The sequence below is a fragment of the Natrix helvetica genome (genome assembly GCF_964273705.1).
Source record: "Natrix helvetica genome assembly, chromosome: 10".
Classification (NCBI taxonomy): Eukaryota; Metazoa; Chordata; class Lepidosauria; order Squamata; family Natricidae; genus Natrix; species Natrix helvetica.
Genome location: NC_138561.1, coordinates 17,942,751 through 17,969,449, shown reverse-complemented (window position 1 = coordinate 17,969,449; position 26,699 = coordinate 17,942,751). Strand labels below are relative to the sequence as shown.

Sequence of the window (26,699 nt, the reverse complement as noted above, 5' to 3'; positions counted from 1 at the left end):
TGTTGCCGGCTTGCATGTTTTTAGTTTTCCATGTGTGCAAACTCAACCAATCGTGGACTACCCAATATGCCAGGTTAAACCATGATTCAGCATGGCGTGTGCAAAACAAGAGTGACAAAACTTGGTTTGTTTGTTTGTCATCAAAGAATACCTACCCTGGGGTCAATCACCAAATAAGTCTTGATATTCATGGTTTCAAGATAGGGATCCCGGAGGTGCCCGTTGCCTTCTTCCACCTCATAAGCTTTGCCCAGATGATTCAGTGTTGCTTCCGTGATGTGCACGCGGCTGCAAAGAGGATGGGGGGGGAGATAAAGAGAGAGAGAGAGAGACTAGGGTACAAAGGGCTGAAATGTTTGCAAAAACGTCATTCCCAGGAATCGATTACCATTACAATGGCGGTGGCTGCCGAAAGCTCTCTGCTGCTACACATTTGGCAGCCAAAATCAAGATTCCTGGCAGGATTGCTCTTGAACAGCTCAGCTGGATAGAACATCCAGTCATGCCAATTCTCAGAACTTTGTGCAGTGTTTGTGACTGTTTTTGAGCGAGAGACAGAGAGAGAGAGAGAGAGAGACGGAGGGAGGTTGGGAGAGAGGGAGAGAGAGAGAGGAAGGGAGAGAGAGAGACAGAGGGAGGGAGGGAGGGAGGTTGGGAGAAGGAGGGAAGAAGGGAGGGAGATAGAGAGGGAGGGAGGATGAGAAGGAGGGAGGGAGGGAGAGAGAGAAGGAGGGGGGAAGGAGGGAGGGTGAGAGGGAGGGAGGAAGAGAGAGGACAGAGGGAAGAAGGGAGGGAGGGAGAGACAGAGGGAGAGAAGGATGAAGCGAAGGAGGGAGGGAGAGAGAGATGGATGAACAGGCTCCAGCTGTTCGTCTGCCCCACTGATGTCTGACTCTGAAGGCAGCTGATAACTGGCACACGGCCCTGACCCCCTCTCTTCCTTCCCCAGACTCCAGGACTGGCCCATGTTCCTCTCCAATCTCCTCAGTGTCCGAATCTGCTGCCAGCTCCGCTGGTGGGCCACAACACACACATTCAACATCCTCCAGCATCTCACTACTGTTCCTTGCCACCCTCAGCACCCACTGCCAAAAGCAACCATCTCACATCGTCTCTGGATAGAATCACTGTCAGGTGCAAATAACCAGTAGCATTCGTTAGAGTCAAAGTACAGAAGAGTTTATCCTTGCCTACCTAGAATCTAGTCAACTAACACTTGGCATTAAATTGGTGCTAGATAAAGGTCAGTGGAGTTCATGGGTGGGCAGGACTTGGGGTTCTCTCACAGCCACGCAATGACTCCAAACTGATGACATGCTCTTGTTTATTTTTGAACATCGTTTTTGACTGTTTTTCTTCCTCCTTCCCTCGATTCCCCAATGCAGTGTGGATTTCAGACCTGTTAAAAGCACCCTTCTTGCTTCTCCCCCCCCCAAAAAAAATTATGTTTGCCTACAAAGCGCTTGGCAATATTGCTCTGATGAAAGGGAAATATTGCTCTTTCAGTGAAGGAGATGAACGTGGTGCCAATCAAAGTGATTATTACTGCATGCTTAGCACAAAAGTTCCTTCAAGATGGGGGGAGGGAAGCAAATGGCCCTTTGTGTCTTCAATTGGAAGAAGGCTTCATTCAATTTTAATTCCATTTTAGACTGAAAGCACTTTTCTCTTTGTCTCCTTCCTGCTTAAATAACGTCTGGGTGTGTATCACACTCTGCGCCGTTCTCCAAGAGTTTACTCAGCTGGCTTGCATAGAGCGTTCTCAGGAAGCACCACAACCTACAGCTTACTTAGTAACACACACACACCAAAAGCACTTCCCAATGCTACAAAAAGAAAATAGCATATGCCATTATGGGATTGTTTGTGTCTTTCTATAAAACAAGGACTGCCCAATATACTGTTAACCTGAGATGAACCAATGAAGACTAACAACATTGCAGCCTCAATTGAGATAATGATGGCAACAGAGTGCCAACACACACACCTACCTAACAATGTGTCACACTATCATTTATTTGAGATTTTATCAGCTAACTAGGTGAATCAATAGGTCCTTCAAAAGCTTCAGTCTGGATGACTAGAAAACCTCCAAGGTCCCTTCCAGCTCTATTATTTTGTTATTCTGTCATTCAGTCAACTTCACTCACTCACTTCATTCATTTATTTATTCACTCATTCATTTAGTTTCAAGAGTAAAACATGGAGTAGCAGGAAAAACTGTTTAGCGTTCTCTCACTCCTAAGACCAACCCTGAAATGCAAAAAATGAGTGTAGGACAATACAAATGGTTTTGAATTATCCCTCCGGTTAGGATACTGTATATATAAAACCTTAGAAGCAGAATGTTGTTAATTTTTTTTCTTTTGTAAGCAAACATTTGTTTTCAAAATATTCTCTGCCTTTTGTAAGTTTTTGAAGGCAAGAATTTGCTCACTTAAATGGCCGTGTTTTGGCTTCACAGTTCTCTGGTTTCATCCCGAACAAGCAAAATAGAATAGAATAACAGAGTTGGAAGAGACCTTGGAGGTCTTCTAGTCTAACCCCTTGCTTAGGCACGAAACCCTATACCATTTCAGACAATTGGTTGTCCAACATTTTCTTAAAAACTTAAAAACAGTGTTGGAGCATTCACAACTTCTGGAGGCAAGATGTTCCATTGATTAATTGTTCCAACTATCAGGAAATTTCTCCTTAATTCCAGATTGCTTCTCTCCTTGACTAATTTCCACCCATCGCTTCTTCTCCTGTCCTCAGGTGCTTTGGAGAATAGCTTGACTCTCTCTTCTTTGTGGCAGCCCCTAAGATATTGGAAGACTTCTATCATGTCACCCCTAGTCCTTCTTTTCATTAAACTAGACATATCCAGTTCCTGCAGCCATTCTTCATAGGTTTTAGCCTCCAGTCCCCTAATCATCTTTCTTGCTCTGTATTCTTTCTAGAATCTCAACATGTTTTTTACATCCTGGCGACCAAAACTGAATGCAGTATTCCAAGTGTGGCCTTATAAAGTGGCATTAACACTTCACGTGATCTTGTTTCTATTCCTCTGTTTATGCAGCCTAGATGTTGGCAGATATGCAATCACAACTGCAGGAAAAGACTTGGAGTGAAGTACTTTATTCTGCTATTGTGTTCTAAAGCTAAAGCGTACTTCTTTCTGATAGCCCACCCACTGAGTTACGGCAACTATAATGCAGGTGTCCAGGTACACAAAGAAGATGATGTTGTCCTTCCAGGAGTACCCAGCAAACAGGTAAGCTCATGTACTGGAAAGAATAACTAATCCATCTGGTGCCATAAAAGTGACTAAAAATAAACTCCTGTTTTGCCTCTTTGAGAGGTTAAAATACTGTTAACAAGGCTGCAAATGATTTCTCCAGGAAAATATTTACAAAGTAGTTCCATCAGTTACAAGATACCCTGAGGTCCCTTTTGCAGCTTTCCACGCCCTTCAGAGTAAAGGCACATAACTTCCTATCCAGAATATAGATTAGCCAACTCTGAGTACATTTTGGAGACAATTGTGATTTTTATTAGGTGGGGAATGGTGACTTAAACTGAAAATTCACTAAACAGAAGAGGGAGGGAGGGAGCAAATGAGCAAGTGAGCAAGAGAGGGAGGGAAGGAAATAAGGAAGGAGAGGAGAAAGGGAGAGAGGAAGGAAGAGAGGGAAGGAAAGAAGGAAAGGAAGGAAGGGAGGGAGGGAAGGAGAAAGGGAGGGAAGGAGGAAAGTGAGGAAGGAAAGAGAGAAAAAAGGGAGGGAAGGAAGGAAAATGAGGAAGGAAGGAAAGTGAGGAAGGAAGGAAGGAGGAGAAAGGGAGGTAGAGAGGAGGGAGGAAGGAAGGAGAGGAGAAGAGAAAGGGAGGGAGAGATGGAAGGAGGGAAGGAAGGTGAGGAAGGGAGGGAGGGAGGAAAGTGAGGAAGGAATGAAGGAGAGGAGAAAGGGAGGGAGAGAGGGAGGGAAGGAAGGAGAGGAGAAAGGGAGGGAGAGAGGGAAGGAAGGAAAGTGAGGAAGGAAGGGAGAGACGGAAGGAGGAAAGGGAGGAAAGGGAGGAAGGGAGGAAGGGAGGAAAGTGAGGAAGGAAGGAAATTAGAAGAGAAGGGGAGGGAAGGAATGAAGGAGAGGAGCAAGGGAGGGAGAGAGGGAGGGAGGGAAGGAAGGAAAGTGAGGAAGGAAGGAAGGAAAGTGAGGAAGGAAGGAGAGGAGAAAGGAAGGGAGGAAGGGAAGGAAGGAAGGAAAGTGAGGAAGGAAGGAGAGGAGAAAGGAAGGGAGGGAGGGAAGGAAGGAAGAAAAGTGAGGAGGGAAGGAAGGAAATTGAATTCTAAATTGTTTACTAAATTGTGCATCCTCCAACATACACTCATACATTAAAACCTGGTTTAGAAATCATATCAAGGAATTGGGACTCAAGCCTTCATAAACACACAGAAAACCGGGGGAAATGGCCAAACATCCCATTCTCAAATGCCACACTGAAGATTATTGGCAAAATGTAGGCTATTTTTGCACCAGAGGAAAGACTTAAGGGTGCTTTGCTTCCCAAAGATGACCAAGAACCTAGAATGTTTCACCTTGAAGACTCTTGCTCTAAAGTCACTGTAAAATCTTGCGGCCAACCGAAAGATCAGATTATTCCCCAAACATTCTGCATCCTTGGATTAAACCCAAGTAAATCAACCTCAGATAGGAAACTGCTCTCATATTTCCACTACCTGCCATCACAAAGCCACTCCCTGGAATGATTTTTAGGTGCTTACCCAGGGATGCCTGCAGATTCCATGCGGTTGGCTAAGGAGACATCATGAGACCAGACATCGTACTGCCATTTCCGAAGTCCGATCACCCCACAAAGTACATTTCCGGAATGAATGCCAACTCGCATGTTGATGTCCACTCCTGTGGCTTCCCTTACTTGCCTGCAAAAATAAAATAAAATAATTGTAAGTGCTCCAGTGTGGAAGACAATATGGAAAGTCATTTGATTGCCCCATCTCTAGACAGGCATGGCCTTCATTGGTCCGTGACTCTCCGAGACTCCTTGCCAAGTTTTGCAGGTTAACGGCCTGGCAGCTCTCCAAGCTAGATAAGGTCTGTGACCGTAAATCCTCCCTGGAAAGACTTTGCTGGATGTGAATGAGCAGAATTCGCAGTAAATTAATAAAAGGGTTTTATTGTCAGGATAAGGAGTTGGCTTCAGGCTCTTGGGAAGCCTAGGTCAGAACAGCTGGCTGAGGAATTCTGGGAGTTGAAGTCCACAAGTCTTAAAGTTGCCAAGGTTGGACACCCCTGCTCTAATCCACGAAAGATTAAATCAGTGTAAACTAACCGCACAACTCCATGATTTTACATCTGAATATTTAACAGAGCAATAAATATAAAAACTGCACTGGTACACTCACAGGAGGAAGAAATTTTCTCCTTTCAAAGGATTACAAGGCCCTATTATTATCTATCATACTGCTACATTATGTATTCCGGCATACCCACTCCTAATTTACGAAGTCTTTTAAAGTACCTACTTTATCGCTTCACACATGTCGAGGCCCATTTTCACACAATTTATGGCATGTATCGGCAAGGACACAGGTAAGCCCGAGACGCAGTAATAACAGTCTCCCAAAATTTTTATCCTCATGCATTCATTTTCCTACGAAACAAAACAAAACAAAAATACCCCATGAGTCACCGAGCATGGCAAATATGAATTAACCGGCATTTGTCTTAAGCAGTGCAAATTATAGGCTTTTCTGCAGGGAGAAAACAGATCAGCTGTCATCTCTTCATCCAAAGTAAGACTTTTCTGTATTCCAAAAAATAACGGGGGAAGCGCAGGGTGGTTCGCTTGCAATTTATCTGGGGTTCAAGCCAGTGGCGAGATTCAAATAATTGAAGATTCGAACCCAGGGTCAGGTTGACTATCTTGGCAAGCACGACCCATCCCCGTCCTCCAATTCTGCCACATGCGACTCCAGGGATTGCAAACCTGACCCTGATTGTCTAGACCAGTGGTGGGTTCGTGCTGGTTCAGCCGAACTGGTTGTTAAATTACCCCCACCCTGCTATCAAAGTGGATCCTGGGCGCTGCGCTGCAATGGAGAATCGGGAAACAGAGCAGCCGGCACAAGGGAAGGAGGAAAGCGACTTTCCCCTTCCCTCGTGCTGGCCACTCCGTTGCCCATTTCTCCATTGCAACACAACACCCAGGCTCCACTTTGATAGCGGGGCGGGGGTAATTTAACAACCAGTTTGACTGAACCAGTGCAAACCGGCTGAATCCCACTATTGGTTCAAGCACAGAGAATGCAAGGCAGTTACAGTCATTTACAGCCGTTCGTTCAGAAGTTACAAACAGCAGTGGAAAATCTTGCTGGCTGCCTCAAGCAAATTTAAAATTATCCACATGCAGCCGATGACTGTTATATAGGTAGTCCTCAACTTACAACAAGTTCGTTTAGTGACTGTTCCAAGTTACAACGGCACTGAAAAAAAATCACCCATGACCATTTTTTACACTTGGTCAAAATTCAAGTGCTTAGAACTGGTTCATATTTATGACGGTTTCCAGAGGGCCTGTGATTCCCTTTTGCAACCTTCTGACCAGCAAAGTCAAGGAGGAAGTCACAGTGGCTTAACAGCCATGTTCCTAACTTAACTGCAGCGATTCAGTTAACAAACGTTGCAAGAAAAGTCATAAAGTGGGGCAAAACATCACTTAACAAATGTTTCGCTTAGCAACATAAATGTTGGGCTCCTTTGGGGTCGTAAGTGGAAGGGGTACCTGTACTGCCAAACTATGCGACACCGTGATTTTTAAACGGATAGCTTATTAAACCATGCACAAGCTTGTTGTGAGAGTACACAATAAAAAGATTAAAACGATATTTTATGGAGTATAAGACGCATTTTTTCCCTCAAAAGAGAGGCTGAAAATCTGGGTGCATCTTATACACTGAATACAGCATTTTTTTGCCTCCTGAAACCCCACCCCCTTCACTAAAATGGCCATGCAGAGCCTTTAGGAGGCTTTCAGAGTGCTCCTAGGGGCTGAGGAGGTTAGAAATGAGCCAAAAATGGGTCAGTTTTTTGCTCAATTTTGTCCCCCCTCCCAGCCCCCAGGAGCACTCTATAAGCTTCCTAAATGCACTGCATGGTCATTTGGGGGGGGGAGAATGGGCCCATTTTCACAAAAACTAGTCTGTTTTTTGCTCATTTGGGGGGGGGGCACCCCCGAGGAGCACTCTACAAGCCTCCTAAAGGCTATTCATGCCCTTTTTTTGGGACAAAAAATAGGCCCGTTTTCACGAAAAATGGGCCAATTTTGGGAGGTCTGCAGAGTGCAAAAACTTTTTTTTTTAATTTGTCTCTTCAAAATCTTGGTGCGTCCTATACTCCGAAAAATATGGTAATACTTGTTTACCAACCAGAATGTCTACAGTCACACAATAGATGAGTTGTTTTCTCAACATCGACAACTTGAAGATGTGGGGATTTCAATTCCCAGAATTGACTCACCTTTGCAATCTGGTCAAATTTTCCAAAGAGTTCATTCAACATCACCACTAGCTCCTTTGGAGAACAGTCACTTGCCAAGCGAGTGAATCCTACGATGTCTGCATACAGGATGCTAGAGGAAGGAGAAAAAAATATGACGGTCTGGGATTGCTCTATGCGGAGCCCAACTTGAAGAAGCTGTGATCCCTTAGGAAACCTCAAAAACATGGTGGCCTCTTTAAAATACTGACCCCAGAGGGAAATGCGAGTCTCGGAAATTGTCAGAGTGTTTGCAGCATGACTACTATTAGGAGGCAACCCAGGAGCAAAACACAGCACATAGAGACTTAGACATTTAACTGTGGCTTATATACAAGACTTATACAGAAATACACGTGGTAGTCAAATACCTGACAAGCAAGCAATCTTCTTCTTAATACTACATGGAAAACTTAGCAATGGATACTGGACACAAGGAGAGAGATACACGAAGAGAGAGAGAGAGATACGCTCTCTCTGGCCTCCTTTATATAAATAGCTTCTTAAAGTGGCAATAACCCAGCTTCTTAAAGCGGCAATGCCTCTGCTGACTCATCCTCATTTCATCATCTTAATTTACAGCCTTACATTGGCTGGTCCGCTTTAAATCATCAGAAATCATCTTACAGAAATCCAAAAATTTACCTGACGTTCTGGTGCCGTTTCACATACAGGCTGTGGAAATTATTATCATGCTTTTTCATATCGTTGGTTTCTTTTAGACGCTCAATTATGGCAAGTTTCATTCCCATAGATATGTGAGCTGGCAGGATTGACAGAAGCAAGCTTTCCTTGGAGAAAAGAAGAAGATTTGAACTGTTCAAAGTATGAAGTGATCTCACCAAAGAAGGAGGAAGGAAAGACAGTTGCAAGAACAACCTAAGCCATCTAATAAACCTAACTCTAACTAATAAGAGCAAATCCCCGCCTTCGTTAAGTTCATTAATTAGACCACGCAGTGTTTCTTCATTGTGTGCTTCCATCAAATGTTGAAAATTCAACTTGAATGCTTGCAAATCTGTGCAAAAACATTCATTTGTTTGCAAATGTTCCACTTATAATCATGTTTTCCAGAGAGGTCCCTGGGCTATTCAGGAATTATTCTAGAATAATATTCACAAATATTTCTGAGTTTTCATTTTAATGGCTGCCCAGAAGGCTTGCCGAAGCTGGAATGAAGGAGAATATCTGCAGTTCAGGGTTGAACTGTGGGCTGCTTGGTGCTCTCTTGAGCTTGGTTCTTTTCTTGTGGATGTTTCCTAACCCAACTAAGTAACATCATCAGTGCTAGAAGGGAATTGAGGTTTATGGAGAGGAAGAGGAGGAGGAGGAAGAGGAGGAAGACTGTGAGGTCCTTGGATCTGTCTGAGCTTTGTTGTTTTCTTGCAGATGTTTTATTACCCAACTAGGTAACATCATCAGTTCTAGAGGGGAGTGGGATTCACTACTGATGATGTTACCCATTTTGGGTAATGAAACATCTGCAAGAAAACAACCAAACTCAGAGAGCATCAAGAACCCCACAGTCCCCACTCCTCCTCCTCCTCCTCCTCCTCCTCCTCCTCCTCCTCCTCCTCCTCCTCCTCCTCCTCCTCCTCCTCCTCCTCCTCCTCCTCCTCTCTACAAATCCCACTCCTTCTAGCACTGATGATGTTACATAGTTGGGTAATGAAACATGTGCAAGAAAACAAGCAAGCTCAGAGAGCATCAAGGACCCCCACAGTCATCTCTCCTCCTCCTCCTCCTCCTCTCCACAAACCCCACTCCTTCTAGCACTGATAATGTTACATAGCTGGGCAATGAAACGTCTGCAAGAAAACAACCAAGCTCAGAGAGCACCGGGTGAACCTGGAATGAGTGATGTGCTGCCCGAAATAAATTATCGGCATGTCAATAATTGCATCTTAATAATTAACCCTGCAGGAAAAAACATGTGCTATTTTATGGTTGGAAACCCCCCTTACCTGTTGCCTTTTTTCAATTTTCAATTTCATCTGGACTTGGATGCATTTTAAGGTATAGCGGTACAGATCCCAGGAGGCATCTTGCACCTGATGTTTATGGTACGCCCCCAGCAAATTGCCACAAAGGAAAATGAAAGCATTCGCCACCAGCTGGGTAAAAGAAAGAAAACCATACAGTTACGATCGGCTGATTTTGCAGCAGGCGACCCACACAAGACTCTTCCTAACCACCTCTTACTGAACAAGCCATAATGGCTCATCGGCACAGGATGCTGGGCTAAAAGCGAGCGGCACCATAAATAATAACAATTGAACGCAGCTAAACAAAGAATCCTTTCTTCTTCCAATTTTGCAATGGGAAAGCTTTAACCTATTTGTTCTTCTTCCCCATCCATTCCTCCCCAAGACATTTCTTCAGAGAAAGTGTCTCCTACCACCTCTTCAATTGCTGTTTTAACCAATTTTCCACAAAATGCCCTATTCGTTTCTTAAACCTGTCCCATTCATTTGTTAAACTCATCCCATCGACCACCAAGGTCCATCAGTAGTCTACAGTGAAAAAAAATTCTAATTAAAAGTGAAGACCGGAATACTATAAATAAAGGCAAAAGACAGAGGGAGTGTATGTGTAGACCAGGGGTGTCAAACCCAAAGCCCGTGGGCCGAGTCTGGCCCACGGGGTGCTTAGATCTGGCACGCAGGGCTGGGCTGGAAACAACAAAGGACTGGCCTGCGGTGCCTCTGTCAGCAAAAGGAGGGCCGTGTGCAGCTTGGAAGGGCCGTATGCAGCCCTCCCGAGCTCCATTTTCGGCTGTGACAGCCTCCTGCAGCTCTCTGCCAGCAAAAACGGAGCTGGGAGGGCCGTGTGCTGCAGGAAGCCATCGCAGCCAAAAATGGAGCCCGAGAGGGGTGTCCCCGACACGAGTGACGTCAAGCTTGGAAGCTTGGAAGAAGCGCTAATTTCATTCCTTGCTTTCCTTTTTGTCTGACCTCAACTTTTTTCCCCCCTAAATCCCTGAATGATTGTACAATAGACTGGAAAGGGGGACTGGAGAGTACAACTTTTTTTTTTTTTTACAAATACTTGTGTGAAACTGTATTTTGTTTTAGGAGAAAAAAAGAAGCACATTCTCCAAACTCTGAAACCGCTCCAAAGCTAAGATCAATTTCAAGAGGTGATTGTTGCCAAAGCCATGATTGATACGTTGGCTCAGTTGTTAATCCAAGTGATTTCACACAGCGATTAAGTTCACACATTGTCCTTACTCCATTGTGATTTTAGTAAGCCAGAAATTGTTGGTTTCTGCAACAGGCTACATCATAAATCATAGTCCACAAACGTCCGTGTCTGAGGCAACTCAATTTTGGGTTGGTTTCCTACACATAATTTCCCATGCCATGGAATACATATGGTACAAATTAACCACACCATCCTTCGTACCACTTCTAAAACAGCTAGACATGCACTAGAGGTGGAAAAAACATAGCAGATTTCAAAGTGAAACCTCAGCTTAAACCACTGATATAAGAATTAGTTTCTTCACTCTTGCATTAAAAGCAAATATGGCTAGTCTGGAGAAAAGAAGAATTACGGGTGACATGATACCAGTGTTCTAGTATTTGAGGGGCTGCCCCAAAGAAGAGGGGGGGGGGTCAAATTATTCTCCAAAGCACCTGAAGGCAGAACGAGAAACAATGGATGGGAACTAATCAAGGAGGGAAGCAACCTGGAATTAAGGAGAAACTTCCCAACAATGAGAGTAATTAACCAGTGGAACAGCTTCTCTTCAGAAGTTGTGGGTGCTCCATCACACTTTTCAGAAGAGGTTGTACAGCCACTTGTCTGAAATGGTATAAGGTCTCATGTTTGAGCAGGGGGTTGGAGTAGAAGAGCTCCAAGGTCCCTCCCAGCTCTATTCTGATTAAGCTTTTCTCTAAAGCACCTGAAAGCAGGACAAGAAGCAATGGGTGGAAACTAATCAAGCAGAGAAGCAACCTAGAACTAAGGAGAAATTTCCTGAAAGTCAGAACAATTAATCAGTGGGACAACTTGCCTCCAGAAATTTGTGGGTGCTCCATTATGGGAAGTTTTAAAGAAGAAATTGGATAATTATGTCTGAAATGGTATAAGGTCTCCTGTTTGAACAGGTTGGACTAGAAGATGTCCCAAGGTTCGGTTGTCTTCTCCTCTTCTCTTCTCCTCTTCTCTTTATTCCTCTTCTATTCTATTCTATACTATACTATCTTATCCTATCCTATCCCACGTTTTGCTTCTAGCACACCTATAAGTCATTAAGTCATTGTATTTTCTTCTTTTGCCAAACTAGTTATCGCATTCAGAATAAACCATGATCTTAAACTCTCATTTCCAATACCTGCTCTGTTTGAGGAACCAAAGCAAACATACCCAGTTACCACATTTAATTAAAAAAGAAAGTTTCCGGAGAGATGGTCCAAGATCTCCTGTTAGATCTGCTTCTCTGCAATCCAAATATTCTATTCCTTTCATTTCGGGTCATTTATCATGCTGGCATTCCACGGTGCCTACTCTCGAAATATTTTCATTCATACTGAAATTATTGTTTGATTGACTCAGGAAAGGAAACTGAGTTTTGTCTTACTTTGGTTTCCGGCTAGGGATTAAACCAAGCCCCCCCCCCTTTTTTTTTTTTTGACTGAAAGTAAGCGAGTGCTTCAGAAGCGAGATGATGGCATGAAAATTCATCACTCCTCAAAATTCAGCAATTTTGCCAAGAAAGAAACGAAGTGTGAATAAAAGAGTTGCTTCAATTATGACCCCAGCATTTATCTGGGGGAAAGGAATACATTACCTCACTCTCCAAGACATGACACACACCTTAGTGGTGTGGATCTTAAATGGTTTTGCCGAGTTGTTTATCCAATTTTTAAAAAACAGATCGTCTAGACAAGCAGGAGTTGCCAAACGACTGCAGAAATACTTTGGCGGGTCATGGTTTCCACATTTACAACACTGGAGTATTTCCCTTTATCCTTCTTCAAGTGCGCACTTCTTCCCTAATAAAATCAAATATTCTTTCTGGAATTTAGCACGGCCTTGTGAGAAAAAAAAAAAACTGGGAAGAACCGTGGGGTTCACTCCACCTCTCCATATATTGTTTTGATGTGAATCAAAGCTCCAGATGAATTTAAGATCCGTGTTTCCTCTTAAATTTTAAGATGAAGGCTATCATGGAGAAGAAGGGGTCAACCTATTCTCCGGAGCGTTTGACGGCAGGGCAAGAAGCAATGGGTGGAAGATCATTAAAAAGAGATCCAACCAAGAACTAAATTTCCTGATAGAATAATTAACCCGTAGAATGGCTTCCCTTTAGAAGTTGTAGGTGGTCCATCAATGGAGGATTTAAAAAAAAAGATTGGACAGCCATTGGTTTAGAATGGTATAAGACAGCGATGGCTAACCTTTTTGTCACCGTGTGCCGAAAACCTGCACATGTGCCCACACACATAATGCGTCAGGGGAGGCATGCACGGTGGAGCTGAGCTGGGGTGACAGCTCGCGTGCCCGTAGAGAGGTGCCATAGGTTTGTCATTATGGGAAGAGGGTCTCCTGCTTGAGCAAGGAGTTGGACTACAAGTCTTCCCAGACCCCTTCCAAACTCCTTATTCTATGTTCTAAATCGTCGTTCCAATTCAACCAGCAAATGCTTTAAACTTTCCACAGGCTGTGCTTAAACTGCAAAATCATGCCTCCATCCCAATAGAAACTAACTCTGTGTGGCCTAACCTGGGCCCATAGTTCTTTGTTACTTTGGAACCTCTTGCAAGGTCCTTATGGGGGGAAAAGGAAGAAAGAGACACTACCAGGTTTACCAAAGAAAGAGAGAACATCCAACGATCAATCTGGAATACAACAAAGAACAGAAAATCTATGTCTACATGCATGTATAGATTTGTACTATGCATGCCCACATGTATTAAAGTTAAAACATGTCCAAATATGTAAAGAATTGCCTGAAATGTGAACAAGTAGTCAATAGAATGTATCGGACCAACAAGCTGGCTAATTTTAAAGAAGAAAACATTTCTAATATCAATGCTTACACAATGTATAATTAACACCTTTTTTAATAGAAGACTTGTTCCATTGCCTTTCCTCCCCCATAGCTCAGAAAGGAACATTGCTTGAGAAATGATGGGGGAGGAGGTAACGAACTTTTTCTTAATTTACTTCTTAAATCTTTCTAAAACCACTTCAAGGATTTACACTTCTGCTTTCTTTGTGCCAGGGGTGAAATGTCACTGGTTCGGACCAGTTCACCCAAACCGGTAGTAAAACATGCTACCAGTTCAGGCAAACTGGTATTTCCGATGATCAAGTGTGACGCGGGATCTATATTTGGTAGAATCGTCCGCTTTCCTGCTTTCTAGCTAATCTAAATAGCGTGGCACAGCGGATTCCCCCCTCCTCACTCTTCTATTTACCTTTGCAGGCACCCTCAGTAGCATGCTCCGCCCACCCACGTTATCACGTCCTGTTTTTGACGCTCTGCACATGTGCGGAAGGTCCTTTGCATGCATGGAGGTGGCGCATTTGAGCGAAACGAGCATTTGTGAACCGGTAGTGGCAGTAAGTTGATTTCACCCCTGCTTCATGGCCACCAACAGGCAGGAAATCAGAGGATCCTCCCACAAATGTTCCAGGAGACAGCTGGTGGGGTCAAGAGCCTTGGTTTCCCCAAGGTGCCTTACCTGAAAGAGCAAGGTGTGTTGATTCTGCGAGTCTGCTGTAACGCTGAGGACGATAATATGAGAGAGGGCTGAAAAGGAGCTGACTATGACAGCGTCTCTCATAGCCAAGGGCAACATGGTGTATGTGGTGAAGATGATGAACAGAAAAAATGGAACCTGGAAGAAAAACAAGGTGTCATCATTCCGATTAATGAACTCAGAAAAGTCAGGACTCAGACACGTTGTTCAGGTTCAAGAGATCCTTTATTGAGTACATCATATCGGCACTTAGAAAGGTGAAACTAGCTCTAAATTATTCCCATGCTTAAAGGTAAAGGTTCCCCTCGCACATATGTGCTGGTCGTTCCTGACTCTAGGTGGAGGTGCTCATCTCCGTTTCAAAGCCGAAGAGCCAGCGCTGGCCAAAGACGTCTCCGTGGTCATGTGGCTGGCATAACTCAACGCCGAAGGCGCACGGAACGCTGTTACCTTCCCACCAAAGGTGGTTCCTATTTTTCTACTTGCATTTTTACGTGCTTTCAAACTGCTAGATTGGCAGAAGCTGGGACAAGTAACGGGAGCTCACTCCGTTAGGCGGCACTAGGGATTTGAACCGCCGAACTGCTTACCTTTCTGCTCGACAGGCTCAGCATCTTAGCCACTGAGCCACCGCATCCCTAAATTACCTTTAATGAATATAACTTTATTGTCACTTTGAATGTACACTAATCGGCATGCATTAAAATGAAATTTCATTGCATACAGCTCTCAAAGGGTCACCACCTCCAATGTACACTAGATAAACATGACAGAATCAATCAATCAATAAATACAAAATTGTGCCTATATCCACATATATGACACAGAGAAACAACACAGTTTAGTTTGGATGTATACTGGTATAATGCTATCTGGATGTACTGAAAAAGGGTCACGCAAGGTGGGTTCGGGGAGAAGGGGCTGGACAGGCAGTCCCTTTCGGGTGCAAGGATGACATCATAATTAGGGGACAGAAATACCTGTTCCCATCCAGCAGGTTTAGAATTGTCGAAAATGGACACGTATCCGATGGCCAGCAAGCTGATCCAGATCACGCCCGCAAAGAGCTTCAGCTGGCACCAAAAGTAATATTCGACGTAAACTAAAACATACATGATGATGAAGATGACGAGAGCAATGCTCACAGTGACAACGAAGGCCAGGTGTTGGCCGGCGTTTTTCTGTAAGCAAAATAAAAGTTAGTTTTGAGTTAGGTTTTGTGTTAAGTTCCTGCTTTAATTCCACGATGCGATTTTGCTGCAGTCTGTACAGACTGTTTTTAAATAATTTCAAATTACTAATTTAATTTTAATTAACTAATTCACCAATTCAGAAGCTGGTTCCTAATGGCAGATAAGAAATTTTGCTTAGTCCAGTCAGATTTATGGGACCATTCAGACCAGCAATTGCTCTCTAAATCCCTTAGGGAGGTATTTCCCACCATCTGCCATCCAACCTCTTAAAGGTAAAGGTTCCCCTTGCACATATATGCTAGTCGTTCCTGACTGTAGAAGGCGGTGCTCATCTCTGTTTCAAAGCCGAAGAGCCAGAGCTGTCCAAGGACGTATTCATGGTCATGTGGCTGGCATGACTAAACGTCCAAGGCACACGAAACGCGGTTACCTTCCCACCAAAGGTGGTTCCTATTTTTCTACTTGCATTTTTTATGTGCTTTCAAACTGCTAGATTGGCAGAAGCTGGGACAAGTAACGGGAGCTCATTCCGTTATGTGCCACTAGGGATTCGAACCGCCAACTGCTGACCTTTCGATCGAGAAGCTCAGCATATTAGCCACTAAGGCACCTCTTAGATCCTTTCAATTGGAGATACAGAAAAGATCAGAATATTTTGCTTTTAGGAATTCTGGAATAGCAATTCCCAGGGGATCTGGTGAATATTTAGAAAAAATATTCTGGAAAAGGAAAATAGTCTCTCATCTCCAGGATTGTAAACCAGACACATCCCTTATCCATGGTCTTTGATTTTTAGAGACAGAATAGAGAAATACATGTAACCAGAATAACAGAGTTGGAAGGGATCTTGGAGGTCTTCTAGTCCAACCTCTTACTAAAGCATGGTACCCTACTCCATTTCAAGCAAATGGTTGTTTTCACAGAAAGCGTTAATCAGAAAGTCTTTTCACATTTAGTTCTTCCTTCTGATATCTGGCTGGGCTACAAACTTTTAATAGTTTGTACTTATAAGTCTAGATATTTATGCATTAAAACAACTGCATTCAACCTCAACAACAGTGTCAACATAACTGTAAAATTTCAGAAATAATCACCTTATATCTACACGCTTGCTGGAAGCATAATCTGACATTCCTATTACATTTAAAATTAAAGTTCTAGGTTTCCTTTAAGTTAAAGAGCACCTGAGAAGCATTTATCAGATTTAACAGATTCTAGATTCATTATGATTTGTCTAGAAATATGAGCTGCTGCGAATATGCACAGGTAGGAATTGTAGGAGAAAGCTTCTAAAACATGCTCTGAACTTGAGAGGGAGTTTTTTTAAAAGCTCTTGGGCTAAAATGGGTTTACATTTCTCTAAACGCAATATTCTTTATTTGCAGCATTCCCCATAATATTACACGCTTCTTCAAATTCTCTCCACCAGATTTTGTATCTTTTAAAAATCAACTTTTCCCTAACTTGCTGGTTAGGAACCTGTTTGAGAAAATGCAAAGCGCTATGCATTGAAAAACGATGGATGAATTTGCATTAATAGAACGGGTTCCTAACATCTGAAATTAGAGAGTCTGGTTTTATTCAGAATAGAAAAACTAAGAACAGCAGCACATCATACTCACATCGTAGGAGACAAGCACTACGATAAGTGTTGAGCAATAGGCGACCACAATGAAGAGCAGGAAGAAGAGCAATGGGTGTTGTTGACTTGCATAAAGATACTTCTCATATAAGGGATCTGACAACTTGCAACCTTCGCTTTCATTAAAAAAGTATTTGCCTTTAGCTGGCATTTTAACTCCAGGCAGTCTCTATGCCTCACTTCGCACCGAAAAGCAAAAGGGTGGTGTTTTTTTTTTCCCCCAAGGAGCAAGAATGGGACTCCTCACATTCAAATCGCTATCAGATCACTCTCCGTTCGCCACGTCTCGGGGAGGAGGAGAAACATTGGAGTTCTGAATTAGCATCTCTTCTTATAGGGATGAAGCGCTTCGAATCGCAGCATCAGTCGCAAAAGGTGGCCCCACCTCCTCCTTCGCCTTCTCCGCTCGCTCCAGAGCCATGTGCTACCCACCGAGAGGTCTCCGCATGGGTTTTTCACAGGCGCGGCTCTCATTTGTGCAACTGAAAAGCAGGCGCTGGCGATTTTGCCATCTTCATTGAAGCCTCTTTCACAAGCTGTCGGCAATTCGACCGGGATGAGTCTGGGATGCGAGCTGCAAAAGGGGGAAAAAAAGAGAGAGAGAGAGACAGAGAGAGATTTTAAATAAATAAATAAGGCAGCCCGGCTTGGCTTAAAAAAGAAGCACATGTTCTTTGACAGAAGGGTGATTGTAAAAAAAACAATCCAGCTTTTTATTCGTTTGATTGATTTCTATCCCAACTTTACTTATAAAGAACTTAAGGCAGAAAACATACCTAAGGCTTCTTCCTCTTCCTTCCCCACAACAACAACCTTGGGAGCTGGGTTGGGCTGAGAGAGGGAATGATTGGTCTGAAGTCACCCAGCTGTCTTTCATGGCTAAGGCAGAACTAGAACTCCCAGCCTCCTGGTGATTGGCCCAAAGTCACCCAGTTGTTTTTCATGCCTAAGGCAGGATAGAACTCCTAGTTTCTAGATGAGCATTTATTATTTAAATTTATAAACCTTCCATCTCAAAACTGATGCTAAATAAATCGTAAGAATGTATAGAAACAGTATTACGTTTATTTGGTATTTCCAACGAAAAATCATCCTAATAACCTATTAGTTAATAATACAACATCCCACACAGGGAGTAACGTAAGTGAGTGAAACCTTCTGACATTTGATTAAAAGCAAAACTTTCCAAACGTCAGGATTTAAAGCCTTGATCGTCATATAATATCTCATTGTAGTTATGAACAGCTCACCGTCAGCAACAAATTCAGGAAATGAAAGGGAAAAAACCTTCTTCAATTTCTCCCTGGGGGCTCCAGCATATTAGCATAGGATAAAGAATCCATAGATAGGTCTTAGACATCCTATAAGCCCATGATAGCGAACCTATGGCACCCATGCCACGGCTGGCATGCAGTGCCCTCTGTGTGGGCATGCAAGTCATCACTCAGCTCAGCTCCATGTGCATGCGCCTCCCGCTGGCCAGCTGGTTTTCAGGTCTCTGCCAGGCTTGGGGGAGGCACACATGTGGGGGTCATGTGCGCATACACAGGGAGTTTGGGGCACATACAATAGGTTCGTGCACGCATGCACAGAGGTGAGGGAGCGCAGCAGATTGCTCGTGCATGCATGGGGTGCACCCCCCACGCGCATTGTATTATGGGCACGCACGCAGGCGCATACACTTTCGGCATGCAACGACAAAAAGGTTAGCCATCCCTGATATAAACTGTATTAAATCATAAGTTTGGACGAACCTTGGATATTTTTTTTAATCCAATCCCCCGCCCAAGGCAGGAGACCTTATATCATCCCAGACAAAAGGTTGTCGAATCATTTGTTGAAAACCACCATCGAAGGGACACCCGCAGCTCTGGGACCTAAGCTGTCTCCCTGATTAATCCTGGTCACTGTCAGGAAATGTCTCCTTTCCTCCAGGTTGGATGTCTCCTTGATAAGCTTCCACCCATTGCTTCTTGTCCTACCCTCAGGTGTTTTGGAGAATGTGGCAGCCCTCAAGTACCGAAGATGTAGGAGATGACCAGGTTGAGCCTGAGGGAGGGGTCAAACATATCATCAATCATGAGCCCTTTCACACCCACAAGAGATCTCAGTCCAGCCCACATTGAATTCCTTCTACTCTTATCTCCTGCTAATTTCCCTTGGCCGCTAGTAGTTCAGATTCTTGCAGAAAGCTTAAACTTACAATAAATCTCAAATAAATGAATAGTAGGCGTATAGTAGGTATTTATCGAATAAATAGATCTCCTGATTTTCCTGACGCTTGACAGGAAGACTGTTATCACGTCACCCCTAAGCCTACTCTTCATTAGGCTAGACATATCTTGTTCCCTTAACCATTCATCATTCATTACGCTCTCTGGAAGGGAGGTGAAGGTCATATATGGTTGCACAGGACAGGTGAGGCAAGAAAAAGAAATGTAAAATTTCTGTTATCTTTAGTTAGATTAAGGTGGCAATATCTACCTCTCTTGGTTGATCTTCAAAGTTCAACAGAGTCAGAACTGGTTAGTCATCAGATAGGAGACGATTAAGAAAATGCTCATGCTGTAGAACAAACTGGGAAGTCAAAATAACCCCTTGGAAGAAGATAATGGCAAATTATTTCTGTACTGCTGTCAAAACAGCACCGCAACATACAGTATCAATCTACTCATCAGAAGCTGAGCTTAGTTGAAGCGAATTTTTACCTCAGCTTCAAAATATTATCTCCCTACATTTCCAGGAGCATTATTTGGTGTAGGAGCCTCTGATTAACCATCTTTGCAGTACTCCACGTTTAGTGTTTACTTTTTAACCATTATCGGTGGAACAAATCAATAATAGGTGGGTTCACATGTTGCATCAAACCAACTATGACTTCCCACCAACCTGGCTGACTTACTACATACTAAGACAAAAATCAAGGAAACTACAGTGTATAAATTCTGCCTTTCTATCCAATCCAGGATTTATGCAGACAGATTTTTTTTCAACCCTCTTTTATAAATGTACTTCTCACTTTCATGATGTATGTGGAAGTGTTTTCAAAAGTATTTTTAACCAAGGCAAGCTCTGTTGTATTTTAAATGCAAAAAAAAGGGCTGTTTTTCACCCCCAAACAGTGGGGAAATATGTAGAATGCTTGTTTGCGATTATTTTTAACTCTTCTAAAACAGAAAGCAAATACAGTTCTCGATACTTATTGTTCCAACCTCAGTAGCCGAGTTATGTCTGTATGAGGTCTTAACACAGAGACCAAAATATACTTTCCTTGCAAAACTCAATGTGAATTCACACAATGCAGTCGCCTCAATCTTGGCTTAACTGTCCTAAGTGGAATTTTCCCCAATGGGATTTTCCCATGTATTTTGCCAGGAAATGTACATAAGGCAGGCTCAAAAGGCATCCCCCCTCCTAACCATACCGATGGCCTCTGAATCCAATGGCAGTGTCGGTTTTGCTCTGTGAATTCGTGGGGAGCTAACCCCAACCCTAAGTGGAATTTTCCCCAATGGGATTTTCCAATGTATTTTGCCAGGAAATGTACATAAGGCAGGCTCAAAAGCCATCCCCCCTCCTAACCATACCGATGGGCTCTGAATCCAATGGCAGTGTCGGTTTTGCTCTACGAATTCATGTGGAGCTAACCCTAACCCTAAGTGGATTTTTTCCCAATGGGATTTTCCCATGTATTTTGCCAGGAAATGTACATAAGGCCGGCTCAAAAGGCGTCCCCCCTCCTAACCATACCGATGGGCTCTGAATCCAATGGCAGTGTCGGTTTTGCTCTACGAATTCATGGGGAGCTAACCCTAACCCTAAGTGGAATTTTCCCCAATGGGATTTTCCCATGTATTTTGCCAGGAAATGTACATAAAGCAGGCTCAAAAGGCGTCCCCCCTCCTAACCATACCGATGGGCTCTGAATCCAATGGCAGTGTCGGTTTTGCTCTGTGAATTCATGTGGAGCTAACCCTAACCCTAAGTGGAATTTTCCCCAATGGGATTTTCCCATTTATTTTGCCAGGAAATGTACATAAGGCAGGCTCAAAAGCCATCCCCCCTCCTAACCATACCGATGGGCTCTGAATCCAATGGCAGTGTCGGTTTTGCTCTACGAATTCATGTGAAGCTAACCCTAACCCTAAGTGGAATTTTCCCCAATGGGATTTTCCCATGTATTTTGCCAGGAAATGTACATAAGGCAGGCTCAAAAGGCGTCCCCCCTCCTAACCATACCGATGGGCTCTGAATCCAATGGCAGTGTCGGTTTTGCTCTGTGAATTCATGTGGAGCTAACCCTAACCCTAAGTGGAATTTTCCCCAATGGGATTTTCCCATGTATTTTGCCAGGAAATGTACATAAGGCAGGCTCAAAAGGCGTCCCCCCTCCTAACCATACCAATGGGCTCTGAATCCAATGGCAGTGTCGGTTTTGCTCTACGAATTCATGGGGAGCTAACCCTAACCCTTAGTGGAATTTTCCCCAATGGGATTTTCCCATGTATTTTGCCAGGAAATGTACATAAGGCAGGCTCAAAAGGCGTCCCCCCTCCTAACCATACCGATGGGCTCTGAATCCAATGGCAGTGTCGGTTTTGCTCTGTGAATTCATGGGGAGCTAACCCTAACCCTTAGGGGAATTTTCCCCAATGGGATTTTCCCATGTATTTTGCCAGGAAATGTACATAAGGCAGGCTCAAAAGCCATCCCCACTCCTAACCATACCGATGGGCTCTGAATCCAATGGCAGTGTCGGTTTTGCTCTACGAATTCATGTGGAGCTAACCCTAACCCTAAGTGGAATTTTTCCCAAAGGGATTTTCCCATGTATTTTGCCAGGAAATGTACATAAGGCAGGCTCAAAAGGCGTCCCCCCCTCCTAACCATACCGATGGCCTCTGAATCCAATGGCAGTGTCGGTTTTGCTCTACGAATTCATGGGGAGCTAACCCTAACCTTAAGTGGAATTTTTCCCAATGGGATTTTCCCATGTATTTTTCCAGGAAATGTACATAAGGCAGGCTCAAAAGGCGTCCCCCCTCCTAACCATACCGATGGGCTCTGAATCCAATGGCAGTGTCGGTTTTGCTCTGTGAATTCATGGGGAGCTAACCCTAACCCTTAGTGGAATTTTCCCCAATGGGATTTTCCCATGTATTTTGCCAGGAAATGTACATAAGGCCGGCTCAAAAGGCGTTCCCCCTCCTAACCATACCGATGGGCTCTGAATCCAATGGCAGTGTCGGTTTTACTCTACGAATTCATGGGGAGCTAACCCTAACCCTTAGTGGAATTTTCCCCAATGGGATTTTCCCATTTATTTTGCCAGGAAATGTACATAAGGCAGGCTCAAAAGCCATCCCCCCTCCTAACCATACCGATGGGCTCTGAATCCAATGGCAGTGTCGGTTTTGCTCTACGAATTCATGTGAAGCTAACCCTAACCCTAAGTGGAATTTTCCCCAATGGGATTTTCCCATGTATTTTGCCAGGAAATGTACATAAGGCAGGCTCAAAAGGCGTCCCCCCTCCTAACCATACCGATGGGCTCTGAATCCAATGGCAGTGTCGGTTTTGCTCTGTGAATTCATGTGGAGCTAACCCTAACCCTAAGTGGAATTTTCCCCAATGGGATTTTCCCATGTATTTTGCCAGGAAATGTACATAAGGCAGGCTCAAAAGGCGTCCCCCCTCCTAACCATACCAATGGGCTCTGAATCCAATGGCAGTGTCGGTTTTGCTCTACGAATTCATGGGGAGCTAACCCTAACCCTTAGTGGAATTTTCCCCAATGGGATTTTCCCATGTATTTTGCCAGGAAATGTACATAAGGCAGGCTCAAAAGGCGTCCCCCCTCCTAACCATACCGATGGGCTCTGAATCCAATGGCAGTGTCGGTTTTGCTCTGTGAATTCATGGGGAGCTAACCCTAACCCTTAGGGGAATTTTCCCCAATGGGATTTTCCCATGTATTTTGCCAGGAAATGTACATAAGGCAGGCTCAAAAGGCGTCCCCCCTCCTAACCATACCGATGGGCTCTGAATCCAATGGCAGTGTCGGTTTTACTCTGTGAATTCATGGGGAGCTAACCCTAACCCTAAGTCAGTGCTTCTCAATTATTTTCTGTCATGCCCCCCCTAGGAAGAAGAAAACATTTCGCGCGCCCCGCGCAACTGTAAATAGTATCATTTGTCTATAAAATTGTTATAAGTACACCTCTGCATAACACTGTATCCTTATTAACGTATAAGAGAATAAAAAAAGAAAGAAATGTGGATCAATTTACAACAAAGAATAGCTTTATTAACTGTAGCAGAAAAGATTTAAAGGAGCACAGGATTTAAAGGAACACAATATTAAAAAAAACTTTAACCTGCAAAACAAAAATATATAAAATAATTTGAGCTGAGCCCCCCTTTACGGAGCCTCGCGCCCCCCCTGGTGGGCCCGCCCCACTATTTGAGAAGCACTGGCTTAACAGGATGTGATTATAATGGCCACATAACCCGGTATGTTCTAACAAGTACATCATATGGAGGCTTCAAACTGTGCCTTAGCATATTTGGGCACACTGAATCACCAACTACCCAACTCCAATTTATTGTATGGTGTGAGCCAGTCAATAACTGTGATCTATAATTTTCTTGGAATTAATTGTTCAAAAATCATGAAGTCTTGGGAAATAATCACCTTTCTCTCCTCTTCTGCTGAGACTGGGAGTGTCCAGCTCTTGTAGATATCAAATCGAATAAAGTTCTCGACAGGCGTTGAGTTTCATCTCCACACATCGCTCCATTTTTCACACCAAATATTTCCTTTCTCCCAGCATAAGTGGAGAGCTTTGCCATGATTAATGCTGACTTTGACCCACGATGATCCCTTTACATAAGGTTCCCAATCTGGCCTTTGCATCAATCCCTGTCATTGATCGATACAGATGGGTTGAAGCTAAAACATACGAAGACGCGGTTGCATGAATTCAGTATGTCCAGTGTAGTGAAAAGAAGGACTAAGGGGATATGATAGCAGTGTTCCAATATCTCAGGGTCTGCCACAAAGAAGAGGGAGTCAAGCTATTCTCCAAAGCACCCCAGGGCAGGATAAGAAGCAACAGATGGAAATTAATCAAGGAGAGAACCAACCTAGAACTAAGGAGAAATTTCCTCATAGTAATAACAATTAATCAGTGGAACAGCTGGCCTTTAAGAGTTGTGGGGGTTTCAACACTGAGAGTTTCAAAGAAGATATTGGGCAACCATTTGTGTAAATGAAATAGGGTCTCCTGCTTGAGCAGGGGGTTGGAGTAGAAGACCTCTAAGGTCCCTTCTGATGTTATTATGTTATTTACCACTCAAAAGAACCAACATCTTGAAAAGCAGGAGTAAATTTTGACAAGGGGTTGCCAGACAACAATTGCCAGAAATTTGGACAGAGGTATTAGGTCCCTGGAAATGCCAAATATTTGCTTTGGCATCACTTTACATACCCCACAAGGAAAGAAAAGTAAGTTGAACTGATCTTAAGAAATTTCTACATGCAACATCAAGTTTTCACAGTCAGAATAGGGAAGTGTGCAAAAATGATAGTGGGCTAGCTTAAAGAAGAAAATGAGATTGCTAATATGTAAATGATGAATAGATACAAAACTAAGTAAATAAAAATAGGCAAGTTTTGAAGAGGAGGCTAAAGCCGAACACCAATCATTCATCTTATGGCCTTATTTGAAGTGCAATTCTAGAAGAGAATTGACATGTTTCCCCCCAATCCCCGCCTAAACTTTTGGACTGGCAAAAGCTAAAATTTGTCAAGCAACAAGACTGAAGATGCAGAAATTCAAAATATCTTCAGGCAAACTATAACAGTGGTCACCAACTGGTGATCTGCAGAAAAATTATTTGTATTTTTTATATTGCACTAAATCAGAGGTCCTCAAACTATGCCCCCTGGGACGGATACGTGCAATGAATGCTTGTGTTGCTGCAGAGAATCTCCCCCTTCAGGGTCTTTTTGTGTGGGTCGGAGTGGGGGAAGAAATTCTGACTTGGGATCTGCTTCAGCCTCCTGGTGCAGGGCTTTGGGCAAAGGCTGAAGGGAAGTGCTGCTGGTGGCGAAGAGCCGGAGGGCCTTGTTCCAGTGGGACTGCATCATGGCCTGGAACTGGCTGACCATCTCATCCCGCTGAGCCTCCAGGCACCGGTACCTGGCCTTGCACTCCCGCAGGTCTTCCCTCTGCTTGGGAAGCCTATCCTCCTAGTCCTCAGTGAGATGCTTCTGCTGAGCCTCTTTCTCAGTCAGATCCAATTTGAACTGAGCTGTTTTGCCAACTCTTTCTCATGATGGCTGCTTAGCTCCAGGAAATGCTTCCTGTTGGGACCCTAAAGGCTGAGAGGGGAGGGGCAAGCAGAAGCCAACAAGGTGCCCCTCAACGTGAGTGACATCGAATTGGCCATGTCCACCAAGTCATATATCCACCTAGCCACGCCCACCCAGCTGGTCATTAGGCTGATCATATTAGTGGTGCGCGGGATTTAAAATTATGAATTTAGTGGTCCCTGGGGTCCAAAAGATTGGTGACCTCTGAACTATAGAGTTTGATTGAGCCTTAAACTTGTCCAAAGGACACTTCCTGCAAATTATGTATGTCCCTTCTTAACTCTAAATACTTTGGGGCAGAACCCCTTCCAATCCTTTCCCCTCAGGAAATTTTAGAAGGTCAATTAAATTTAAAGCTGGCCATGTTTAAACACATTTAACCAGATCAAAGGACAATACTAGCAGCTACTATCCTTAGTCTGTTTTAGTATTGTGCTTTTTTAAAAAAAAAATTGGCTGGGATGCTATGCCAACCAAACCAGTTTGGTTAGTGTATGATTTGTTGGGTGTTATGAATACACAAAAAATGGCTTCATTTAATGACCGTCGTGTTATGTGAACACCGAGAGAGAGAAATGGACATCAAAGAAACTAATATTCCGTGTAGGGAAGTAAAAGGTGAAAGATGAGTAGGAGGAATCCAACAAAATGAAGAAGGGCCCGTCTCAAGCTCAACTAGACTCAGGAATCATCTGAAATGACCTGGAAAGTTCTCCCTCAAAGTCCAGCCCCTTAAGATGGCAACCTTCGTGGAGACATTTTCACACTTCAGAGGCCAAGGTGTTCAGCCTGTTAACTTCACAATTTGTTCCAGGCAAGAACAAATTTCATAAGACTGATTTTCATAAGAAGGTAGCACCAGGGTGCAACGGAGACTCACACCACCGCGTGGGTGTTGGCTGGGATTCTGCTCAAATGGTATGATTAGTTCACGCTAACCAGGTTTCTCATTATGGCTGATGGATAGATTCCCCCCCCCCTCCTTCCAAGTCACAGCTACCTTGATGGCAACCACTGTACAAATCAATATCCCAATTATTCTTTTTAAAGTTCCCAGTTACCATTTTAAAAAGGTCCCTCCTTCCCCTGCCCTTAAGGCTAAGGTAGCCTTTCATTACGACACTGATCTGCCAACCTCATTACAGTGCCCTTATGAGACTACATTTCCCATCCATTCCAGGGAGATGGTCATGCTGGCCAAGGATAACAAAGGCTAGAACAGTGCTCACTGCTGGTGTG

General features: G+C 43.7%; 1 protein-coding gene across 1 annotated transcript in view; it reads right to left on the bottom strand.

The window, feature by feature from the left end:
- ADCY7 (adenylate cyclase 7) overlaps nt 1-26,699 on the bottom strand; it is a 72,922-nt gene that overhangs the window by 28,583 nt on the left and 17,640 nt on the right. The window contains exons 2-10 of the mRNA XM_081963268.1: nt 17,064-17,657; nt 15,229-15,429; nt 14,231-14,386; nt 9,500-9,649; nt 8,181-8,326; nt 7,518-7,629; nt 5,525-5,652; nt 4,763-4,921; nt 156-288 (exon numbers count right to left, since the gene is read on the bottom strand). Of these exons, the coding sequence (XP_081819394.1) occupies nt 156-288; nt 4,763-4,921; nt 5,525-5,652; nt 7,518-7,629; nt 8,181-8,326; nt 9,500-9,649; nt 14,231-14,386; nt 15,229-15,429; nt 17,064-17,234 (1,356 nt within the window). The 5' untranslated portion in view covers nt 17,235-17,657. The remainder of the gene's footprint in view (nt 1-155; nt 289-4,762; nt 4,922-5,524; nt 5,653-7,517; nt 7,630-8,180; nt 8,327-9,499; nt 9,650-14,230; nt 14,387-15,228; nt 15,430-17,063; nt 17,658-26,699) is intronic.